General features: G+C 37.1%; 2 protein-coding genes across 2 annotated transcripts; one reads left to right on the forward strand and one right to left on the reverse strand.

The window, feature by feature from the left end:
- Positions 1–1,141: 1,141 nt before the first annotated feature.
- On the reverse strand, positions 1,142–6,016 carry prdx1 (peroxiredoxin 1). Its single transcript, XM_074650595.1, has 6 exons — positions 5,979–6,016; positions 3,855–3,971; positions 3,486–3,639; positions 3,266–3,388; positions 2,417–2,547; positions 1,142–1,946 (listed from the first exon to the last, which is right to left on the reverse strand). The coding sequence occupies exons 2-6, from the start codon at positions 3,958–3,960 to the stop codon at positions 1,864–1,866; spliced, it is 597 nt and encodes a 198-aa protein (XP_074506696.1). The 5' UTR covers positions 3,961–3,971; positions 5,979–6,016; the 3' UTR covers positions 1,142–1,863.
- Positions 6,017–11,205: 5,189 nt separating this feature from the next.
- Positions 11,206–17,017, forward strand: LOC141776803 (nuclear autoantigenic sperm protein-like). Its single transcript, XM_074650612.1, has 14 exons — positions 11,206–11,355; positions 11,483–11,592; positions 12,833–12,913; positions 13,017–13,129; positions 13,239–13,514; positions 13,597–13,691; positions 13,773–13,855; positions 13,956–14,029; positions 14,713–14,901; positions 14,987–15,159; positions 15,897–15,968; positions 16,356–16,448; positions 16,539–16,672; positions 16,817–17,017. The coding sequence occupies exons 2-13, from the start codon at positions 11,492–11,494 to the stop codon at positions 16,650–16,652; spliced, it is 1,464 nt and encodes a 487-aa protein (XP_074506713.1). The 5' UTR covers positions 11,206–11,355; positions 11,483–11,491; the 3' UTR covers positions 16,653–16,672; positions 16,817–17,017.
- The last annotated feature ends 2,587 nt before the right edge of the window (positions 17,018–19,604 follow it).

Consider the following 19,604-nt stretch of genomic DNA (forward strand, 5'->3'; position numbering starts at 1 on the left):
ATATTACGACTTTTTTCTCGTAAAGTTATTTCTTATTCTCTTAATATTACGACTTTTTTTCTCATAAAGTTATGACTTTATTCTCATAATATTACGACTTTAATTCTCGTAAAGTTATGTCTTATTCTCGTAATATTACAACTTTTTTTCTCGTCAAGTTATGACTTTATTCTCTTAATATTACGACTTTTTTCTCATAAAGTTATGACTTTATTCTCATAATATTACGACTTTAATTCTCGTAAAGTTATGACTTTATTCTCTTAATATTACGACTTTATTCTCATAATATTACGACTTTAATTCTCGTAAAGTTATGTCTTTATTCTCGTAATATTACAACTTTTTTTCTCGTCAAGTTATGACTTCATTCTCGTGATATTACGACTTTTTTTCTCGCAAAGTTGTAACTTTACTTTCGAAATCTCCAAAAGAAATTTCCCTCAATGTGGCCCCATACCTCGCTGCAAATGTTTTGTGGCTCCAGACAGATTTTTTTTGTTTGTTTTTTTTTGCCTAAAATGGCTCTTTTGATAGTAAAGGTTGCCGACCCCTGGCCTAACGTTAGCTTTTTACTTCTGGTGATTGAATGTATGCTTCAAAAAATAATAAAAGTGATGTTCATTTGTGAAGATTATCTTGTTATCTTGCTGAACAAAACGTGTAAGTACCATGAACATTTGTTTTCCACAGAGTTTAATTTCTGCAATAATCCAAAGGTAAAATCCCATTGGCTTTTTGTCGAGGGAACCAGGGCAATGCTAACTTCCTTGTTGTGGCCTACAAAAATGCGTCATCCCTGGAGCACACTATACAATAGGAGAAAGTTAACTTACTGGTATGCTCAACCAGAGGTGCCTATCAGTAACCAGCTCTACAGGTGTAATTAATGATATCACTAATGACCCTGTTTGATTTAGGTGTGCCAGTTAGCAACGCACAATACAAAGGAACACAATCAGGATTTATAGGGTTATTCATTTTCATCCTATGACAAGTAAATCTTCTGATGATTTAGAATGTTCTGCCCAACAGGTATAAACCAGCAGAGGCACAGAGAGGTCAGCCAAATTAAGTAAAAACACCTGTGATGGGCTGTGTGCAGGAGCATTTGGCAAAGAATAAAGCATTTGGTAACCTGTTAGGGAAAGCATATTTATTTAAACTTCTTCATACATGGACATGATTCAGCATAAACCTCCATCTTATTTTAGATATGTTATCTTAAATCTCCCAACACTCTTTTTATTTGTTTGACTTTGTGCTGTAATTCTTCACTGAGGTAATAGGTGTGATGAATATAAGGGGATCATAGTACCTTAATCTAATGCTGTGTCATATTTTAAAGTACTTAAGGCGTTGTACATGAACACACACAAAACACAATCTAACATGTACCTGACTTGATACTGATAACACCATCAAAAGTAATGTAACATTTCCCCTGTAATGTTTGAAGTAGATATGTTCCTTTAGGAGAGTGTTATAAACTGTATTCTTTGTCTAGATTAAAGAACATGTGTTGTTCACTGTAAAAAACAAAACATAATTTAGAGTGCTTAATTCCAATAAAACTGTTCGTATGGTCGTTTGCATCTAACAATAGCAAGGAATGACATGAAAGAACAAACAGACATTTAGCTCAATCCAACAGTGAAAATAGCAAACATTACCACAACATAATTACACAATGATGCACTATTCACTCTACAGACGACAGACCACACACAGCATGTTGACTACAAGACACTGTCTCCTATAACCACTCCTCCACAGGCACGGCGGCTGACTTAAATATATTGTTCTCTGGAAATGTAATCTCTAAATGAAATCTGCTACAGCAGGCTGCAGACTCTGGGCTTATTACTGCTTGGAGAAGAAGTCTTTGCTCTTCTGGACATCAGGTTTGATGGTGTCACTTCCTGGTTTCCATCCGGCAGGGCAGACTGAAAAGATAAGCCTGTAATGAGTCCTGGCCCGGTAGACGAAACAGTAAAGACTTGTGCAAATATGACGCCGATATACAGTCTATGTAACCTCTATTGCTTTGGGTTTAAAGCAGGGAAATGCATCAAACGTTTGGTTGCATAATGTAAAGGTTCTTTGTGCTAGACCATGCACTGATAAGAATATTAACCGTTGAATTGGAATAAGCCTTTATGGTCTTTTCCCTGTCTGACATATATGTTGCTTTCCAAAAAGCCAACTTTTGATTCAAATAATGTAATGTGGAAGTACAATGGTTAAATTATCAATATTACCATATTTGGGTCACAAATGTCAAGCAATCTTTAAATCTTTTAGGAACATAAGAGTTTAATAAACTCAAGTTATATGCTACAGGAGAACACACAGTAAAATACATCACATACGTTAAGGTGCCAAACATCTGCAGTATGTTGCAGCAGTAACTTACCTTCTCCGTGCTTGTCGGTGAACTGAAAGGCTTGGACCAAACGCATGGTCTCGTCAACAGAGCGTCCAACTGGGAGGTCGTTGATGGTGATCTGTCTCAGGACGCCCTTGTCGTCAATGAGGAACAGACCCCTGAAATAGAGAGAAAGAGCAGTTCATGAGTCTCCAAAGATTTAAAGGGATAGTTCGGGTGTTTTGAAGTGGGTGTCGTATGAGGTGCTCATCCATAGTAGGTGTATTACCTACAGTAGATGACGGTCGACACGCCCCCAGTTTGGAGAAACAGACAGGAGTTACCGCACGGAAGCAAAGCAATGTACTGCTGTGGACGGGGCCGGCAGCAAAACGTATTTTAATTTAGCATAGTAATGTATTAGCCACCTAAAAGAAAGACCCACATAAAAGTCACCTATTTAGAATATTTTCACCGGTTTACCTTACTGTCAGACAGCTATACAGTCTGTGTTTCCGACGGGGAACTGAAGCCATAATCTATGCTCTCGCCAAAGCAACCAGACTCCATTGAAAAAAAACAGTAATTTTACCTTGCAGAACACGGGTGTTGCTTGTTTGCAAAAAAAATTACAGGTTTTTGTCTTTAGGTGGCTAAAATACGTTTTATGGATAAGACCTGTGGATATGGATTATGAATAAACACCTCATACAACCCCACTTCAAAACACCCAAACTATCTCTTTAAGACCACATCTTTAGGGTGGTGCATTTAATGACATGTTAAGGTAAGTGATCCATCTCCCTCAGGAAGCAACTCACACTGGCTTTATTGTTTCTAGACTACTAGCCTAGCCTAGTTTTCAAGCCTACCGAAACTCCACATTGTTAAACCCACCTGTAGGCAATGCCCTCGTCCTCCTTTAGGACACCATAATCTGTGGAGATGGTGCGCCGCGTGTCAGATACCAGGGGAATCTTCATGGGGCCCAGACCGCCCTGCTTTCGTGGTGTGTTGGTCCTTTGAGAACAAAAACAGGAAAAAGGATAAAAAAGTGAGGAGATTGTAAGAGTGAATCCACAAAATCACTGTGTAAAAATACAAAGCTTGTAACTACCATGCGAAATGGGAGAAGTGTGAGTCGACGGAGGCGGCGATGACCTCGCAGCCGATCTTCCTGAAGTCGTCGGCAGCATCACTGAACGCGATGATCTCAGTCGGACACACAAAGGTGAAGTCCAGAGGATAGAAGAAAAAGACAACATATTTCCCTGCAACCAAAGGAAAAGGAAACAAATAATTCAATTGAGTTTGTCATGTGATGTAATTACGGGCTAATTCATTCTAGTCTTTAGTAGTGTAAATGAATATCTATTCAATATATTGTGGGATCACAAAGCAGCAGTGAATCATAGTCCAGAAGAGAGCGTCATCAAAGCATGTCCTCTACTCAACAGAGGATGAGACACAGGTTGAGGAGGTGTACCTCTGTAGTCTGACAGCTTCACGTCGCCGAACTGTCCGTCTGGCATCACCGCCTTAGCTGTGAAGTCCGGGGCCAGCTTTCCAATTTGTGCCTTGCCTGCAGCCATTTTCAGTCTAACTGGATAACAGAAGAAGGAAACCGTTTATGTATTACGCAATCTATTCTCACAGCATTGTTTCTTTTGTGTGTGTAATGAATCATGGATAAACCATAACTCTTCCTCATTTACAGGACAAAAAAATGACGTCTCTTTTAAAGAGAATATTAACCCAATTTTACAATTGAAAGCATTTTAGGGCCGCAACTAATGATTGTTTTCCTTATCAACAGATCTGCTGGTTATCATCTTGATTAATCGAATTGTAAAAAGTGAAAAATGCCCATTTCACATTTCCAGAGCCCATGGCGATAAGTCATTAGTTTTATCTGACCAACAGTCCAAACCTAAACGTGTTAAGTTTGCTATCATATAACATAAAGAAAAGCAGAAAATCCTCACACTTGAGAAGCTGGAGGTATAATATGTTAATTTAAAAAAACAACAACTGATAAATCAATCATCAAATAGTTGATAATCAATTAATCATCCAATCAATTCAGCTTCAGTGCATTTACCATCGAAAATGTGCAACAACACAATAAATGTGCTCTGTTAATTATCAAAAGTTAAAAATGAATGGGCAACTATTTTGATAATAGATTGACTTAGTTCAAGCAACAAAAGCGAACATTTCCTTGTTCCAGCTTCTCCAATATTGCTTTCATTTGTCTTATGTGGTAGTAAACTGAAACTGTTTTTGACTGTTGGTCAGACATAAAATATCTGTTGACATCACTTTAGGACTTTAGGAAATATGATGGCCATTTTCACTATTTTCTGACATAATAAAAAAAATCAATTAACCAGCTAATCGTAAAAAATAATAATCAATTGGTAACTACCAATTAATTATTCATTGAATTAATTATTAAAAGGTGAAGCAAATGTGTTCTCATCAGAATGAAGCCATTCTTTTAGAACTATGCAAATATCAGTGGCACATGGAAGTATGAAAACGTGTAATATACTGTGTATAATACACTCTAATATAATAGAAGAGTTTCTGATTGTTTTTTTATTTGTTGCTAAACTCAAAGTTGAAACCACAGATTGATATCTGATGTAGGCAATATTAAAAGCTCATTCTGCAGCACCCAGATCAGCTCAGATCAGCTATTATCAAACTTCCAAGATTCAAGATTCAAACCCTTTACTGTCATTGTGTAACGTAATTAGATTGTGACAATCCCATAGGTGCTAATGAAAAGATAATACAATAAAAAAGGAGATAGTGCAATATAAATATAAAAAACATAAAAGATAATACCATATAAAATATAAAAATACAATATGTATATTGATGAGATGACAGTTTTGCCAGATTATTGCACAAAGTGTCCCTCAGATAATTATATAATTATTGCACAGAGTGATGTTATTGCACATATCCGTAAAAGTAGATTTACAGTATTTACATTGCACAAAAGTGACACAAAAGCTTAAAACCAAAGCTTAAACTGGCAACAACTGAAACCTATGAAGCATTTCCACTTCTTCTTCTGTGGTGTTCACAGGTGTTTCCCCATATGGTTGTCTACATATCTGTTTTTTATACATATTCCTGTTTCATTTTCATGAATTTACCCATCTGAGTTCAATGGTCAAGGTAAAGATTATTTATGCCCAAGTGCATTTTTGGTATTTCACTAATTTAGCCAACTTTAACATCAACGGTGTAGCACCAAAAAATGTCGTAATGATCTGAGATTTGACTCTTTGGTTCCGGACCATCCAGTCTGAGCATCAACCGTATAAAACCGTCATTTCTGTCATGTGGAAACTTTTCAAGTTAACAAAAATAAACCATCAACAAATTAACGTTTTATTTAACTCCCAAAATTGCTTACTACTTATAAAAAATCGTGTTTTTTCAATCATTTTGTGGAAAAAAACACTTGTTGAGCTTTGAATTCAGCCTACAACTAATACAAACTCGTGAATAAACCGAAGAAATTAACACTTTGAAACTTAATCTGTAAAACAACATAAGAAAATCGTAATTAAATGTATTGTATAACACATACCTCAGCTTTGATCACAGGAGAGGAGGAGGAGAGAGAGTGGTGGAGCTGACAGGCTCGACTGGGGAATTTATACCACGGCTCACTTCTCGCGATAACACGGTTCAGAACGAGACTTCAGCCCCCTTCATCCCCTCCAGTCCTCCAGTCTGGTCTCAACCTTTCACTACACAGCATGACTTTGCAGTTTTCCTGATGCCTTTTCTGGGAATTTTTCATGCTCTTGTGAAACCACATTCCCCACAAAGAGTAAGGATGAGGAGACAGAAATATTTTGCACACTTTATTTTCTCAAAGGCTCACACATATTTATCAATCCCTGTGGTACACATGTGACCTCTATAATTCATCCATCTTCACTAGTCAGATGTATAGGGCAATTTGCATTAGTTCTACAGCCAGGTATGGTGTTTAACACTGGATCTATTAATCTGAAACTCAAAGAAGAGATTTTTTAATGGCTTGCAGTTCCTTGATCCAAGCTGGCAGACATGCAGGGGTCACAGAGTCATATGGTTTCATCATATGACTCAACCTCTTTCAGGATGCCACCGTGGCTTTCTGTTGCAGCATCTTATCAATGACTTACTGATTAACTTTCCTGCTCAGGAAGTAAACCACCACCCCATACAACCCACATTTGCTTGGTGTAATGACTTTGTTTCAAATAGACTGCTCAACACTTCAGCATATGTGTAGTCTACTGCTCGGGGCTGAGACCCTCAGACATATAGCCTTGAAGACATAAGCTCACACTCTACATTAAAGTGTTTTTTGCATTGTGATAGTGAATTGTCACTGGAGTACATTTCAGAGGAAACTGTGGGAACTGATTTTGCATGCTAAGAATAGAAACAGCAGTTCCCCAAACAATAGCACACACACAGTTTTTTCAGAGCAAACTCAACACATTTATATTGATTATAGACTGAGACCATTGCACGTTTGAAATATTCTTAAGCTTCATAAGATTATTGCATGTGCTAACCAGTTTCCTCAATGTTTCCTGGATTGTCACTTAATACCAAGATATTTTGTATTTACACTGGGATATTTTGCCAAGGGCGGTGCACTGTTGCAACATCTTGTACTTATCCTGTGGGCTGCAGAAGGCATTTTTCATTCTCATTTCCTCCTCGCCACTGCCATATTTACTTACAGTAATGACGAGCAACCTTTGGCTATGTTTGTTCACACTGGCAGGAGTTTCTATAATGAAAAAAAATGAATTTAAATTGGCCTTTTACTTTCTGTTAAGAGAGTCTGTTATAGATTTAAAAATATATAATTTGTTAATATTTTTCGGTGTTTTTCGGTTCATCTTTCATGAAATTCTTTATGCTGGTTTTACAAATATAACATAACTTCTGTTGACGTGTGGTAGGTAATGGTTGGGAGGTAATATCCTGTTGATTGGTTATGTTACATGAGCCTGTTCTCTTTAATAATTGTCTATAAGGTCCTGATGTCACACTGAGAAGTGTCATTATGTTGACTCCACAGGACAGTTTTTAAGACCCAGGAGGCTGAGACCCTTCTTTTATTTTATCATCTGTACTGGTTCCCTAGTGACATGAGGAGTCAGGACATAGTTTTATAGTTTATAAAAAAAAATTATATGCATTTCCTCAATTTATGATATCCTTTATTCCCAAACTTTCCCTTACATGTACTTCACATTGTTGGACAAAAATTGTGGAAAGATCTGAACATATTTTCCATGTCTAACTTACACCCGAGCCTACAATAATATAAAATACAATAAGCCTTGTGTGTGAGAATTACTATGCTAAGAAGAGAAAACACAATGAAAGGGAAGTGAAGCTGGTTTCAGTGACACATGCTGTTGGTCACAGTGTTGCATTGTTGTTTTCTCATTGAGTTTTATGTCAAACTAGCTGATAGTAGATACTCTTTAGTGACCCTAATGCCAAACTATAAAAGTGTAATTTTATTGCCAATCTTACTTGATTCTATAACTAGGGTTGTCAATCGATTAAAATATATAATTAATCGCATGATTATCCATAATTAATCACGAATAATCCCAAATTAATCGTACCTTAAAGGGAGATTTGTCAAGTATTTAATACTCTTATCAACATGGGAGTGGGCAAATAGGCTGCTTTATGCAAATGTATGTATATATTTATTATTGGAAATCAATGAACAACACAAAACAATGACAAATATTGTCCAGAAACCCTCACAGGTACTGCATTTAGCATTAAAAATATGCTCAAATCATAACATGGAAAACTCAAGCCCAACAGGCAACAACAGCTGTCAGTGTGTCAGTGTGCTGACTTGACCCATTTTCATTCACATATCTTGAGGTCAGAGGTCAAGTGACCCCTTTGAAAATGGCCATGCCAGTTTTTCCTCACCAAAATTTAGCATAAGTTTGGAGCGTTATTTAGCTTCCTTCGCGACAAGCTAGCATGACATGGTCACTTTACCTTTAAAATTGAAGATGCTAAAAACCTCTAAAAGATCGATTATGTTAAAGAAATGAGTGGTATTAAACCACGTTACTATTGCGTTAACTTTGACAGCCCTATCTATAACAAATCAAATATCTGAGTAGAGATGCTGACACATTTATTTCAGGAAATGAAGCTCTATATGTGTATGTTTTCAAACCATCATTTGTAGATATAAGATAAACCTGTATTGTTTTTCAGAGAACATTAGTACACCTGAGTCTATATATGTAACCTGGACAGGCAGACGCTGTTATCTGCTCAAACAACCCCTCCGCCGTGCGCCCTCTCTCGCCGCTGTCACCAAGCAATGTTTTTTGCATGCCGTTGCCATGGGAACCGCATCAAGGGCCAGATAAGAGGGGGACACACAATAACCTCCCGTTAGAAGCACCGCTGTGGGCTAGTGATCAAACGTTGCCCTGCGTTCATCTCCTGTTTCACAATGTGCCCATAATTAGTGCATCTGCTCCACTGCTGGTTACAAAGCAACTGGATGTTTGAAGGGCACTTGTAGTGTCCATCATCCTGATCACGTTCAGCCATGCAAATAATCAAAACAGTTCAAATGGATGAAAAACTGTTGCAAAGTATTGGTCCTTTTGATCCAATATTGGTAAATCAACACAGGTATGTGTTCTCCTTGAGTAATTCCCCAAGAGCATTCATGTGAGGGTATACAATATGTTTAAAGGCTTCTGGATAAATGATGGATTGGTGGTATATAGTGCACTATGCTCTGTGGGTTTTATTTTATCAAAGGTGTGTAAGGTGTACACCCAACAAAAGGAAGCGACAGATCTTAAAGGATATTGCAAAGTGTTTCAATTCATTTTGCAGGAAAATAAATTAAATTTTAACAAGAAAAGAAAACATCGGACGAGTCTGAAATTGTTTCAACAGTGAAATGCACCTACTTCTGTTGTCTCATTGCCATGGAATGAAATTAAAGGAATAATTTGACATTTTGGGAAATGTGCTTATTTGCTTTCTTGCCGAGAGTTTAATGAGAAGTTTGACACCACTCTTGTGACTGTATAGTAAATATGAAGCTACAGCCAGCAGCTGGTTAGCTTAGCTTAGCACAACAAACAAAACAAAACAACAGATAAAATCAGCCTACCAGCATCAGATTCAAATTCAAATTCAAATTCAAATACACTACTCATTTGTTTAAGTTGTGCACATTTTGTTATCTTTGGACAGAGACAGGCTAGCTGTTTGTTTCCAGTCTTTATGCTAAAATAAGCTCGCTGGCTGCTTGTGGTATAGCTTCATATTTAACGGACAATCATGAGAGTGGTATCAATCTTCTCATCTAACTCTGCAGGCAAAACAATCAAGTGAATGACCCAAAATGTCAAACCTTTACAGATACAAATATACCCCTGTCCTCTTTAACAGTGAATGAAAAAACGTGGTGTTTCAAGGCAGAGTGAGTACACACAGTAAACTATGGCAAACTGTGAAAAATGTTTTGTAAAGCCTTCAATCTTCTACAATATTGCCTTAACTGATTGCGTCTGATTGAAAGAAATGTGAGCTAAACGAGCTGTTGATTGTTCTGTCAGATTTTACTGGTAAATTATAGCTGTTGTCTCTAATAATGATGACAGTTTGAGGAGGGTTGAGTGGGACTGTCTCTCAGCGTGAGGTTGATTGGATGGATACCAGGTCCAGACTTGTCTTGACGAGGCAGCGGGGACACAGTGGAGCCAGCAGGAGGAAATCCCTGTCCCTCACAGCAGGACATGACAGCACCGCTCTATATGTGGGATTACACACACATGCAGAAAACACACATGCATACACATACATATAGAGTACCAGCACCACTTAATTTTATATTGAACAGCTTTAAAATAGTTGCATACAGTAGTAGTAGTAGTAGTAGTAGTAGTAGTAGTGGTAGTTATGGATACCCTAAAATGTTCAATATAAAATAAATAAATAAATAAATAAATAAATAAATAAATAAATAAATAGTAGAACCATGGCATGGATAGAATCATATAGCCTACATTTGTACAACTCAGCAATAATATGAAATGTTATTTCATCCTTATTCTTTTCTTTTCATAAAAACAGAGATTATTGCAGGTCTAACCATGCAGGCCATATCAATAACCAATTTATCGGGACATTTAGAAAAAAAATAACAGCTGGAATAAAATAAAAATGATCTGCAATAAACTCTGTTATTGTGAAAATAATCAAAATTCAATATAATGTCATTATAATGGGCTGGGTTTTCAAACATTTCTCTCACAGTATAGAAATAATGTAAAAATAAAATAAATTATACATCAAATAAAATGTAGGGAAAGGAAAAGATTAATGAAAACAAAAAAGAAATATAAACAAACGGGATCCGTTAAACAATTGGAGTAATTTGAAATGTCTAAATAATTTAATAGTTTTTGCCAATTTAGAATTTTAGAATTTCACGTTTTCATTCGTAGTCAAATAAATTTAAAATTAAAAAATTAAAAAATTAAAAAAATAAAAAGTAAAAAAATAAAAAAATAAAAAAATTAAAAAATTCGACATTTTTCAATTTAAAAAAATAAAAAAATTCGAAATTTTTAAATTTTTAAAAATTGAAATCAGTATCTTTAAAAGTATAAAAGGAGGGTATTCTTTTAAGCCATATCTTTCTATGTATATAATATTTTGATAAGATATTAATCAAATGTGCAGCCAACCTTTAGTAGTCGTTGCTCTGTGCCTTTAATAATTCTCCCGCGCTGGATTACGAACCCGGAAATAGACCGGAAGGGGCTGGATTATTTCGCGCCAAATTGAAACAACGGATCAGTAGTCAGCCAGCAGCAGCAGGAGGAGCACAAACCAACAGACGCTGCTTTTAACGTTTCACTCCTTATTTCTCAGTCAAGGTATGTAAACATCAATGTTAGACTCTGTGCTTTCACGTAGACAGTTAACATTTAAAATAAATATGGTGTTTGTTTCTGCTTTTGAGTCGTAAAGTTGAAGAGTCGTTTTCTTTCTTTATGTGTCCAGTCAGTGAACATGGAGGAGGCCAACAAGCTGATCGGATCCGGGAAGAAGCACCTGGTGATGGGGAAGGTGGTGGAGGCGGTGAGCTCCCTGCAGGAGGCCTGCGGCATGCTGTGAGTCAACACAAAACAAATACCTCAGGCTATTTACACTCTTTAATGCACGTTTTTAGATTATAATTTACACTCTTTAATGCACGTTTAGATTATAATTTACAGTCTTTAATGCACGTTTTTAGATTATAATTTACACTCTTTAATGCACGTTTTTAGATTATAATTTACAGTCTTTAATGCACGTTTAGATTATAATTTACACTCTTTAATGCACGTTTAGATTATAATTTACACTCTTTAATGCACGTTTTTAGATTATAATTTACAGTCTTTAATGCACGTTTTTAGATTATAATTTACACTCTTTAATGCATATTGTTTTATTATATTTTACAGACTTTAATGCACATTTTCTTTTATTATATTTTAGTCTTTAATGCACTTTTTAATAAAAATATATTTTACGGTCTTTAATGCACGTTTTTAGATTGTAATTTAGTCTTTAATGCACTTTTTTAATTATATTTTACAATCTTTAATGCACTTTTTAAAAAATTATAATTTAATCTTTAATACACGTTTTTAGATTATAATTTAGTCTTTAATGCATGTTTTTAGATTATAATTTAGTCTTTAATGCATGTTTTTAGATTATAATTTACAGTCTTTAATGCACATTTTTCTGTAATATGTACATCATCTGTCATTTTATGTACATATTGTAATATGTACATTTCACTGTAAATCTAAACTCAGTGTACATGCAGCATATAGACATCACCACATGTACATGCTGTACATAATCATCTAGTCCACGTACTGTATATCCATGCAGTATTTATTTCTTTGCACTGTTTACAACTCCTGAACACTTGACTTGTATATAGACATTTTATTTTTATTATTGTATTCTTTATTCTGTTATTTCTATTCTGTGTAAGCACATTGAGAGAGCTGCATAATAAACAGAGTCAAATTCCTTGTATGTATACATATGGTGAAATAAACCTGATTCTGAGTGTTACAGATTATTAACCAATCTAAATGATAACAAAGATGTATTCATGTGTATATTTTTACACACTAACTTGTATGATAGTTTTGTTACAGCCAGGCTCAGTAACTGCAGAGCTTTAGAGCCAAAAAACAGCCTTTAATGGAAGTTTAAGGTGTATTATGCAAATGATGGAAACTGTATGCAGCTGTTTTGCATATGTGCAAAAAAAAAACAGTGGTTGTCTGTTATGCTTTCATACTGATTATAATCTAATATCACAACTTTTTTTTTCTATTTCAGAGCTAAAAAGTATGGAGACACAGCAGACGAGTGTGGAGAGGCTTTCTTCTGGTGTGGTAAAGCGCTGCTGGATTTAGCACGGTAAACAGTCTCGAGTCATTGTTAAATTAATATATTGTGCTGGTCATTTTGCATTCAAGAAACTTGTGAAAATGCAGACTTATAACTGACACTGTTGTTGTAGGATGGAGAACTCCGTCCTGGGTAACGCTCTGGAAGGAGTACCAGAAGAAGAAGAAGAGGAGGATGAAGAAAAACCCAAGGACTCCAACGTTGACAGCACAGAAAACATTGATGGTGAGAGAATCACGTGACATTTAACTTTCTACTTGGGCTTGTTTTTGTGCTGTTTGACTGGTGATTGTTATTTTTAGCTCGTCCTAACTGTCCTCTCTAACTTGAACAGAGAAAACCAGAGATGAGCTGAGGGTTCAGGTGTACGACGCCATGGCGGAGAAGAAAGATGAAGGGAAGAAGGGCGAAGACAAAGAGAAGGAGGGCGAAGTCAAAGAGAAGAAGGGCGACGTGGAAAAGGCCGAGGCTGGCGATAAGCAACAGGATGCCGCAAAGAAAGATGAGGAAAAGAAGAACGAGGTGAACGGAAGCAAGTCCGATAAAAGTGAAGCCAAAACGGAAAACGAGGAAGCCAAGAAAGAATCAGGAGATAAGGAAGAGGAAAAAGGTGACCTTTCTTTTGATTACAAACGGTTGTAATGATACCGTACATTGTCCAGTTTATCTAAATGCATGTTATTGTGTTTCAGATGGTGAGGAAGAGATGGAGGAGGAAGACGATGACGATGCAGAAATGGAGGGCGACGCAGAAGAGCAAGGCGAAGGAGATGGCGCCGCTGAGAAGGTATTTGACCAATCACACATCAAAATGACTCGGCTGATTTATTTAAGTGTCAGATTTTAAATCTGTGTTGATGTGTTTCAGGACAGTGACGAGGAGGAGGACGAGGTGGGGAACCTGCAGCTCGCCTGGGAGATGTTGGAAGTAGCTAAAGTCATCTACAAAAGGTAATGGAAACACCAGCTGTGAACTGGGTCGTGATTTAGATTTGACGGTTACTGAGTTCCAGCATCCATGATAACTGACGTATCCTTTTTTTAAAACAAGGAAAGAGGCTAAAGAGGATCAACTGATGGCAGCACAGACTCACTTGAAACTGGGGGAAGTTTCTTCTGAATCAGGTACTTACAAGTCGCTCAAAGAATCTTCAGATTTGCACTCTTTTATTTTTGTCGTACGGTACAAATGTCCGAGGGGGTGAGGGGCAGTATGAGATGGATTTAGTTGATATTTTTTAACCTTTATTTTACCAGAATAGAGTTTAAAATCTTTTCTCCGAGGGATTCCCGGCCAAGACGGCAGCAAAAGTTTCACACAAAAGCAGAAATAACAAAACCGCAAAAAGTTAAAAACAACATAAGAAATTTCACATAAGAGACCAGTAACGGACTTAAAACAAAAGGCAAATTGCATTAACAAATGAATTAGCAGTGTAGTTCAGTAACAGTAGGTGCATTCAGTGGTCAAATATTCTTTAATCCTGTTTTTATAGGCTTCAATGCTTCTAAAATAATCTAGTGTAATGAGTGTAGCTCACACCAAGATGAGGGTGCAGGAACTTTAAAAGCACCTTTAACCAAAAACGTTGCACGTTCAGGGAATCCATCCATTATCTGTAACCGCTTATCCTGTTCAGGGACAACCATTCACGCTCAACAGATGATTCAATAATGAAAATTGTTTGAACACTACTGTACCATAACTTTTAACAAAACAGACGTGCCTCAAAGAGCGATCCGGTGTTACACCTGAGATTCTCCTCGTTGAGAAATGAGTGTGTAATTGCTGCATCTCTCTCTTCCAGGAAACTACACCCAGGCGTTGGATGATTTCCAGGAGTGTCTGAAGCTGCAGGAGAAGCACCTGGACTCAGACAGCCGCCTGCTCGCTGAGACTCACTACCAGCTGGGTCTCACCTACAGCTTAAACGTCCAGTTCAGCCAGGCCATCGAGGAGCTGAAGAGCTCCATCTCCGTCATAAAGAGCAGGCTGGGTAAGCGGCGTTGGGCTGCAACAGATGATATGATGATCGGTGCCTCAAGTCGTTTGTACGCTGACGTTCCCACTTTGCCCGGCAGATAAACTGCAGGAGCTGATCGACAAGGCCGAGGGCCCGGAGGCGCTGCCGGAGGAGAGGAAGGAGATGGAGGAGCTGAAGGCTCTGCTGCCAGAGATCCAGGAGAAGGTGGAGGACGCCGAGGAGGGGCTGAAAATGACCAGCACCGCTGCGGAGGCTGTGAAGGGTGCACTGGTGAGTTACGGGTATAAAGAGGCATGATCTGTGATCAAGGTTATCATAGTTTTTAATTTTAAATTCGTTATTTTAGTTTAGATTTTTCAACTTCATTTTAGTTCAGAGTGCCTTTGCTAGTTTTAGTTTAAATTTTTTTTTTGTAGATTTAGTTTTTACAGTAGTTTGTTAAAATATACATGGTTGGACAACTGTGTCCCATTACTTTAGTGTCTGATGTGAAGCAGTTGCAGCATAGCGCCATCTCCTGGAAGATCAAGTCTGTTCAGTTTCTGAGGTTCAATGTCAGGAAAGTTGATAGAAAATCATCCCGTCTCTTTACGGTTGTGATATATTATTTAAAAAAATGAATTATTTTTTTTTTTTAACCAGGCAATATCGTTTCAGTTTAATTTTTCTTAAAGTTTATAGTTTTTCTTTAGTTTCAGTTTACTAAAAATATTCTTCACTGCTTATTTTCGTTCAAGTTTACTATAATAATATAAATAATAAATATAATAACTCTACTCATGTATGGAGGGAAACGCTGCCCCTTAGTGTAGCAGTGGAGGTGTTGACTTTACATTTTAAAAGAGACATTTGAGTTTTTTCTCTAGTTATCCTTTCTTAATCTAGAAGATCCACATATGACGTATTGTACTAAAATACACTTGTGACCTCAGTTGAGACTCGTCACAGGTGTAAATCAACAAACTGTGTACAAGCTTGAATCTAACTTAATTTCCTGTCTCTGTCAGGATGGAGGCTCCACTTCCTCTGCGTTCCCCGGCTCCTCTGTGAAGAATGGAGACGCCTCATCCAGCTCCAAGGTGAGTCACATAAGTATCTGTGGTAAGAACTGAAGAAATGATCAGTGAAAACTAGGGCGCTCATTCGTTGTCGGCGTTGATCGCATGATTGTCCATCGTTAATTGTGATTAATCGCATCTTTAAGTATTTAACACTCTTATCAACATGGGAGTGGGCAAATATACTTGCTTTATGCAAATGTATGTATATATTTATTATTGGAAATCAATTAACACAAAACGATGACAAATATTATCCAGGTACTGCATTTAAAGAAATTAGTGGCGTTAAAACAAATTTGCGTTAACGTGTTGACAGCTCTAGTGAAAACACGCTGGTGATGGGTCTCTTATGTGTATATAAGAATATTATCTTTATTATTGCTGTGGTTTTTCTCGTCTACCCAGATTAACAGCACCTCGACCAACATAGTCAGCTCCACCAACGGAAGCGCCGCCACAGCTCCGGTCTCTAACATCTCCCACCTGGTCAGGAAGAAGGTGAGCGAGCCAGATGTTTGGGTTTAAAGGAATCTGAAAACGAATAGCGCAGCAGGATTGTCTCATTTTGAACGAACCTGTGTATTTCAGAGGAAACCAGAGGAGAGTCCAGTGAAGGAGGGCGCGGTGAAGAAGGTGAAGCAGAGTAACGGTCAGACTAACGGTGTTCACAAAGCCAACGGAGACACTAACGGACACTCTTAAAACTGTACGGAAGTCGAGAGGTAAGAGACGCAGCGTTAGCCGAGGCTGTTTGAACCATTAATAGCTCAGATCATGTGAATTTTAAAAAGCAGATCACCAAAACTCCAGCGTTTTAGGTTTGTTTTCAGCTGTTGAGTCTAACTCCAACTCGTCTTCTCTTCCAGTCAGTGAAGCCGGACCCTCCAGGTTTCTGCCTTAACCCAAGAAGACCTTCACCACCGTGACGAGCTCTTACTGTCGCTACACTTGTTTGCTGCTGTAAATATGTGAATCTTTTTCTATGCCTGTTGTGTTGTCAGTGTTTATTCACATATGCAACCTGTAGTAAAGAATATTATTTGATAAACGTTTGATCAAGCTGTGAATTTGAGTTTTCTTCCCTGAATAAGTTGCTCACAACCGGCTGCACGGACATCTTGTACGTATCCGGTAGTGAGGCCTTTATATTTGAACACAGAATAGATCAGCAGTTCTACACAAATGACACAACTAGTGGAGGAAAGAACTGCCCAAAACTTCATGTATGTACTAGGGCTGCACAATTAATCGAATATTAATCACGATGTTGGCTTCCCACAATTAAATGAACATGATCGCCTGCGATATTGATGTGTAAAATGTGCGTTCTGCTCATAGAAAACACTACTGCATATCAAATCAAGCGCTTCCTAAACTAACAGTCGGTGATCGAGATGTTTTGGCTTCACTTTTTGGTATAGATATTATCTATACAACCGATGTGTTTATGATTAAATCGAGAGCATAAAATTGTTTATCTAGCTCTTATTGTTGCCAATTTTGCTCTTAAAGTGCACCAGATTGAAGCATTTAACTTTAAAATGTAGCTAACAAAAGGGTAGTGTGAATAGTCCTGTATTTTGTCATATTGCAATATACAGTGTAAATAGCAGAAAAAAGTTTTTTTCACCAACATTGTGCAGCCCTAATTTGTACATTAGCAGGAATGTAGCACAACATGGAAGTGAAAGCAGCGCTCTACTTTAATGTGAAAATGCAATAAAATGTCACTAAAATCGATGAATAATCGCGATAAATAGTTGTGATATCAGTTTTAATCAAAATAATTGTGATTATAATTTTGGTCATAATTGTGCAGCCCTAAGCTGGAGGTTACTTTTGCATTCAACATTAACCTGTAACTTTGTCAGTTTTCTGCCAAAAAGAATATAAGTTTACAAATTAGAAGTAATGCTCAAAATGAATAAACCTTTAGTGTCCTTTTTATTTTGGTTAAGACTTTACCATCATCCTGATTTGTGTTTAAAATGTTGCTACTTGCTTCCCTGTGCAGCTTTAGCTCATCACTCTGAGTATGAAGTGCTGCTGTTTAAATAAATACACATACTGAGTTCAAAACAGGAGTAAATCCTATTTTCAAAGAAAACACTAAACTAGAATCTCATCATCTGTTCACCCATTAATTGAAAATGTACGTTGCATGATTAAATTAGATATTTAAAAAGTTGAGTTTATTATCAATAAACTCAACTGACTCGAATGCTTCGAAGCTTTGGCCGTTGCCATGGTAATCGACCTCCAAATCAGTATTCGAATGTAATGTATAAATCCCCAAATGGCCTATGAAATAAGTAATATTCCCACATTAATTGTTCATATTCAACATTAATTATTAGTTATTCTCAGACGGATATCACTGTTTGTGAGTAGAGGTGAGTGTGTACAGTAGTGATGGACATAGACAGACAGAAGAACACGTCAGCCTGCTGCACTTCGAATGCCTTCGAATATTTCTCACCGAAGCTTTGAAGCCCAAAAGATGGACTTGTCATATAATGAAAGGTACAGCAGGTGTAGCTAATGCTTATAGCTCTGGTCTGTGCATTGTGCATGCTGGTGTACAGAGACATCGTTAGTGTTGTTAGTAACACCTGTGCTTTTCCTGCTATGATCAAAGTGTCTGCTGTGAAAAAGGCCTAAATAATGTTGAAGAAATGGAACATCTTTAGATAAACTTAAGATATTTTTAGTGGAAAACTGTAAAATGTATGTACCATTTCTGCAAGTAGCTTCTTTTTTCCCCCTGACGTCTTCATTAATGAAATATTTATCTTTTTAAATCTGAAAGAAATCCAAGCGAAATTAATTAAATTATTCTTTTTAAAAGTTTTTACAAAACCTAATTTGTGTATAAATGTCATCACGTGTGCAAAAAATATTTTATATGACATCATGAAAAAGATGTGGTTTTATTCAACATTGGTATCTCATAATGTGAGGCTCTTTTGAGAATTTGTTCCTGCACTACAACACCAAACATATTTACAGATAATGTATCTGACAAATGCCCTACGTTAAAGCTAGGACTGTCCCGAATACCATTTTTTGGGCTTCGGTGATAAATATTCGATGGTATTCGAAGCTTCGGGACAGTGCTGCTGCCACGCTACTGTACACATACACATGCACCTCTATATATAACAAACAAGAGAAATCTGTCTGAGAATAACTAATGATAATGTTCAGGGATTATTCCTTATTTCGTGGGATATTTCGGAATTTCGAAAGCTTCGAAGCTTTCGGGTTAGCCCTACTTAAAGCTACAGTTCCTCTAGGAGGTAGTCAAAATATAGGATCCAGTTATATTCAGCACTAATAATTTTTTTTTTAATTTAGTGGTAAACTACAGCTGCATCTTTTGTTCTTGGCAGGGGACGACGTAGCTGCATCTTTACAGAGTGCAGTATTTTATTTTGTAAGGGAATGTTTGTAAGAATCAGAAATTGCTTGTTAACAGCGACACCTGTGGCCGTTAAGTCAACGAAAGTCAGCGTCAGGCTCGCACTTGCCCGCTCTACATAGACATGAACGAGCATCGCTCAAAACAGTGAGGCGACACACGTCAGCTAAAACCACAATATCACTCTATATTTCAGCTGCTTGGCAGTAATGTTAGCTGACCAGACTGAGGTC

This window comes from Sebastes fasciatus, chromosome 11, assembly GCF_043250625.1.
Source record: "Sebastes fasciatus isolate fSebFas1 chromosome 11, fSebFas1.pri, whole genome shotgun sequence".
In the NCBI taxonomy this organism is placed as follows: Eukaryota; Metazoa; Chordata; class Actinopteri; order Perciformes; family Sebastidae; genus Sebastes; species Sebastes fasciatus.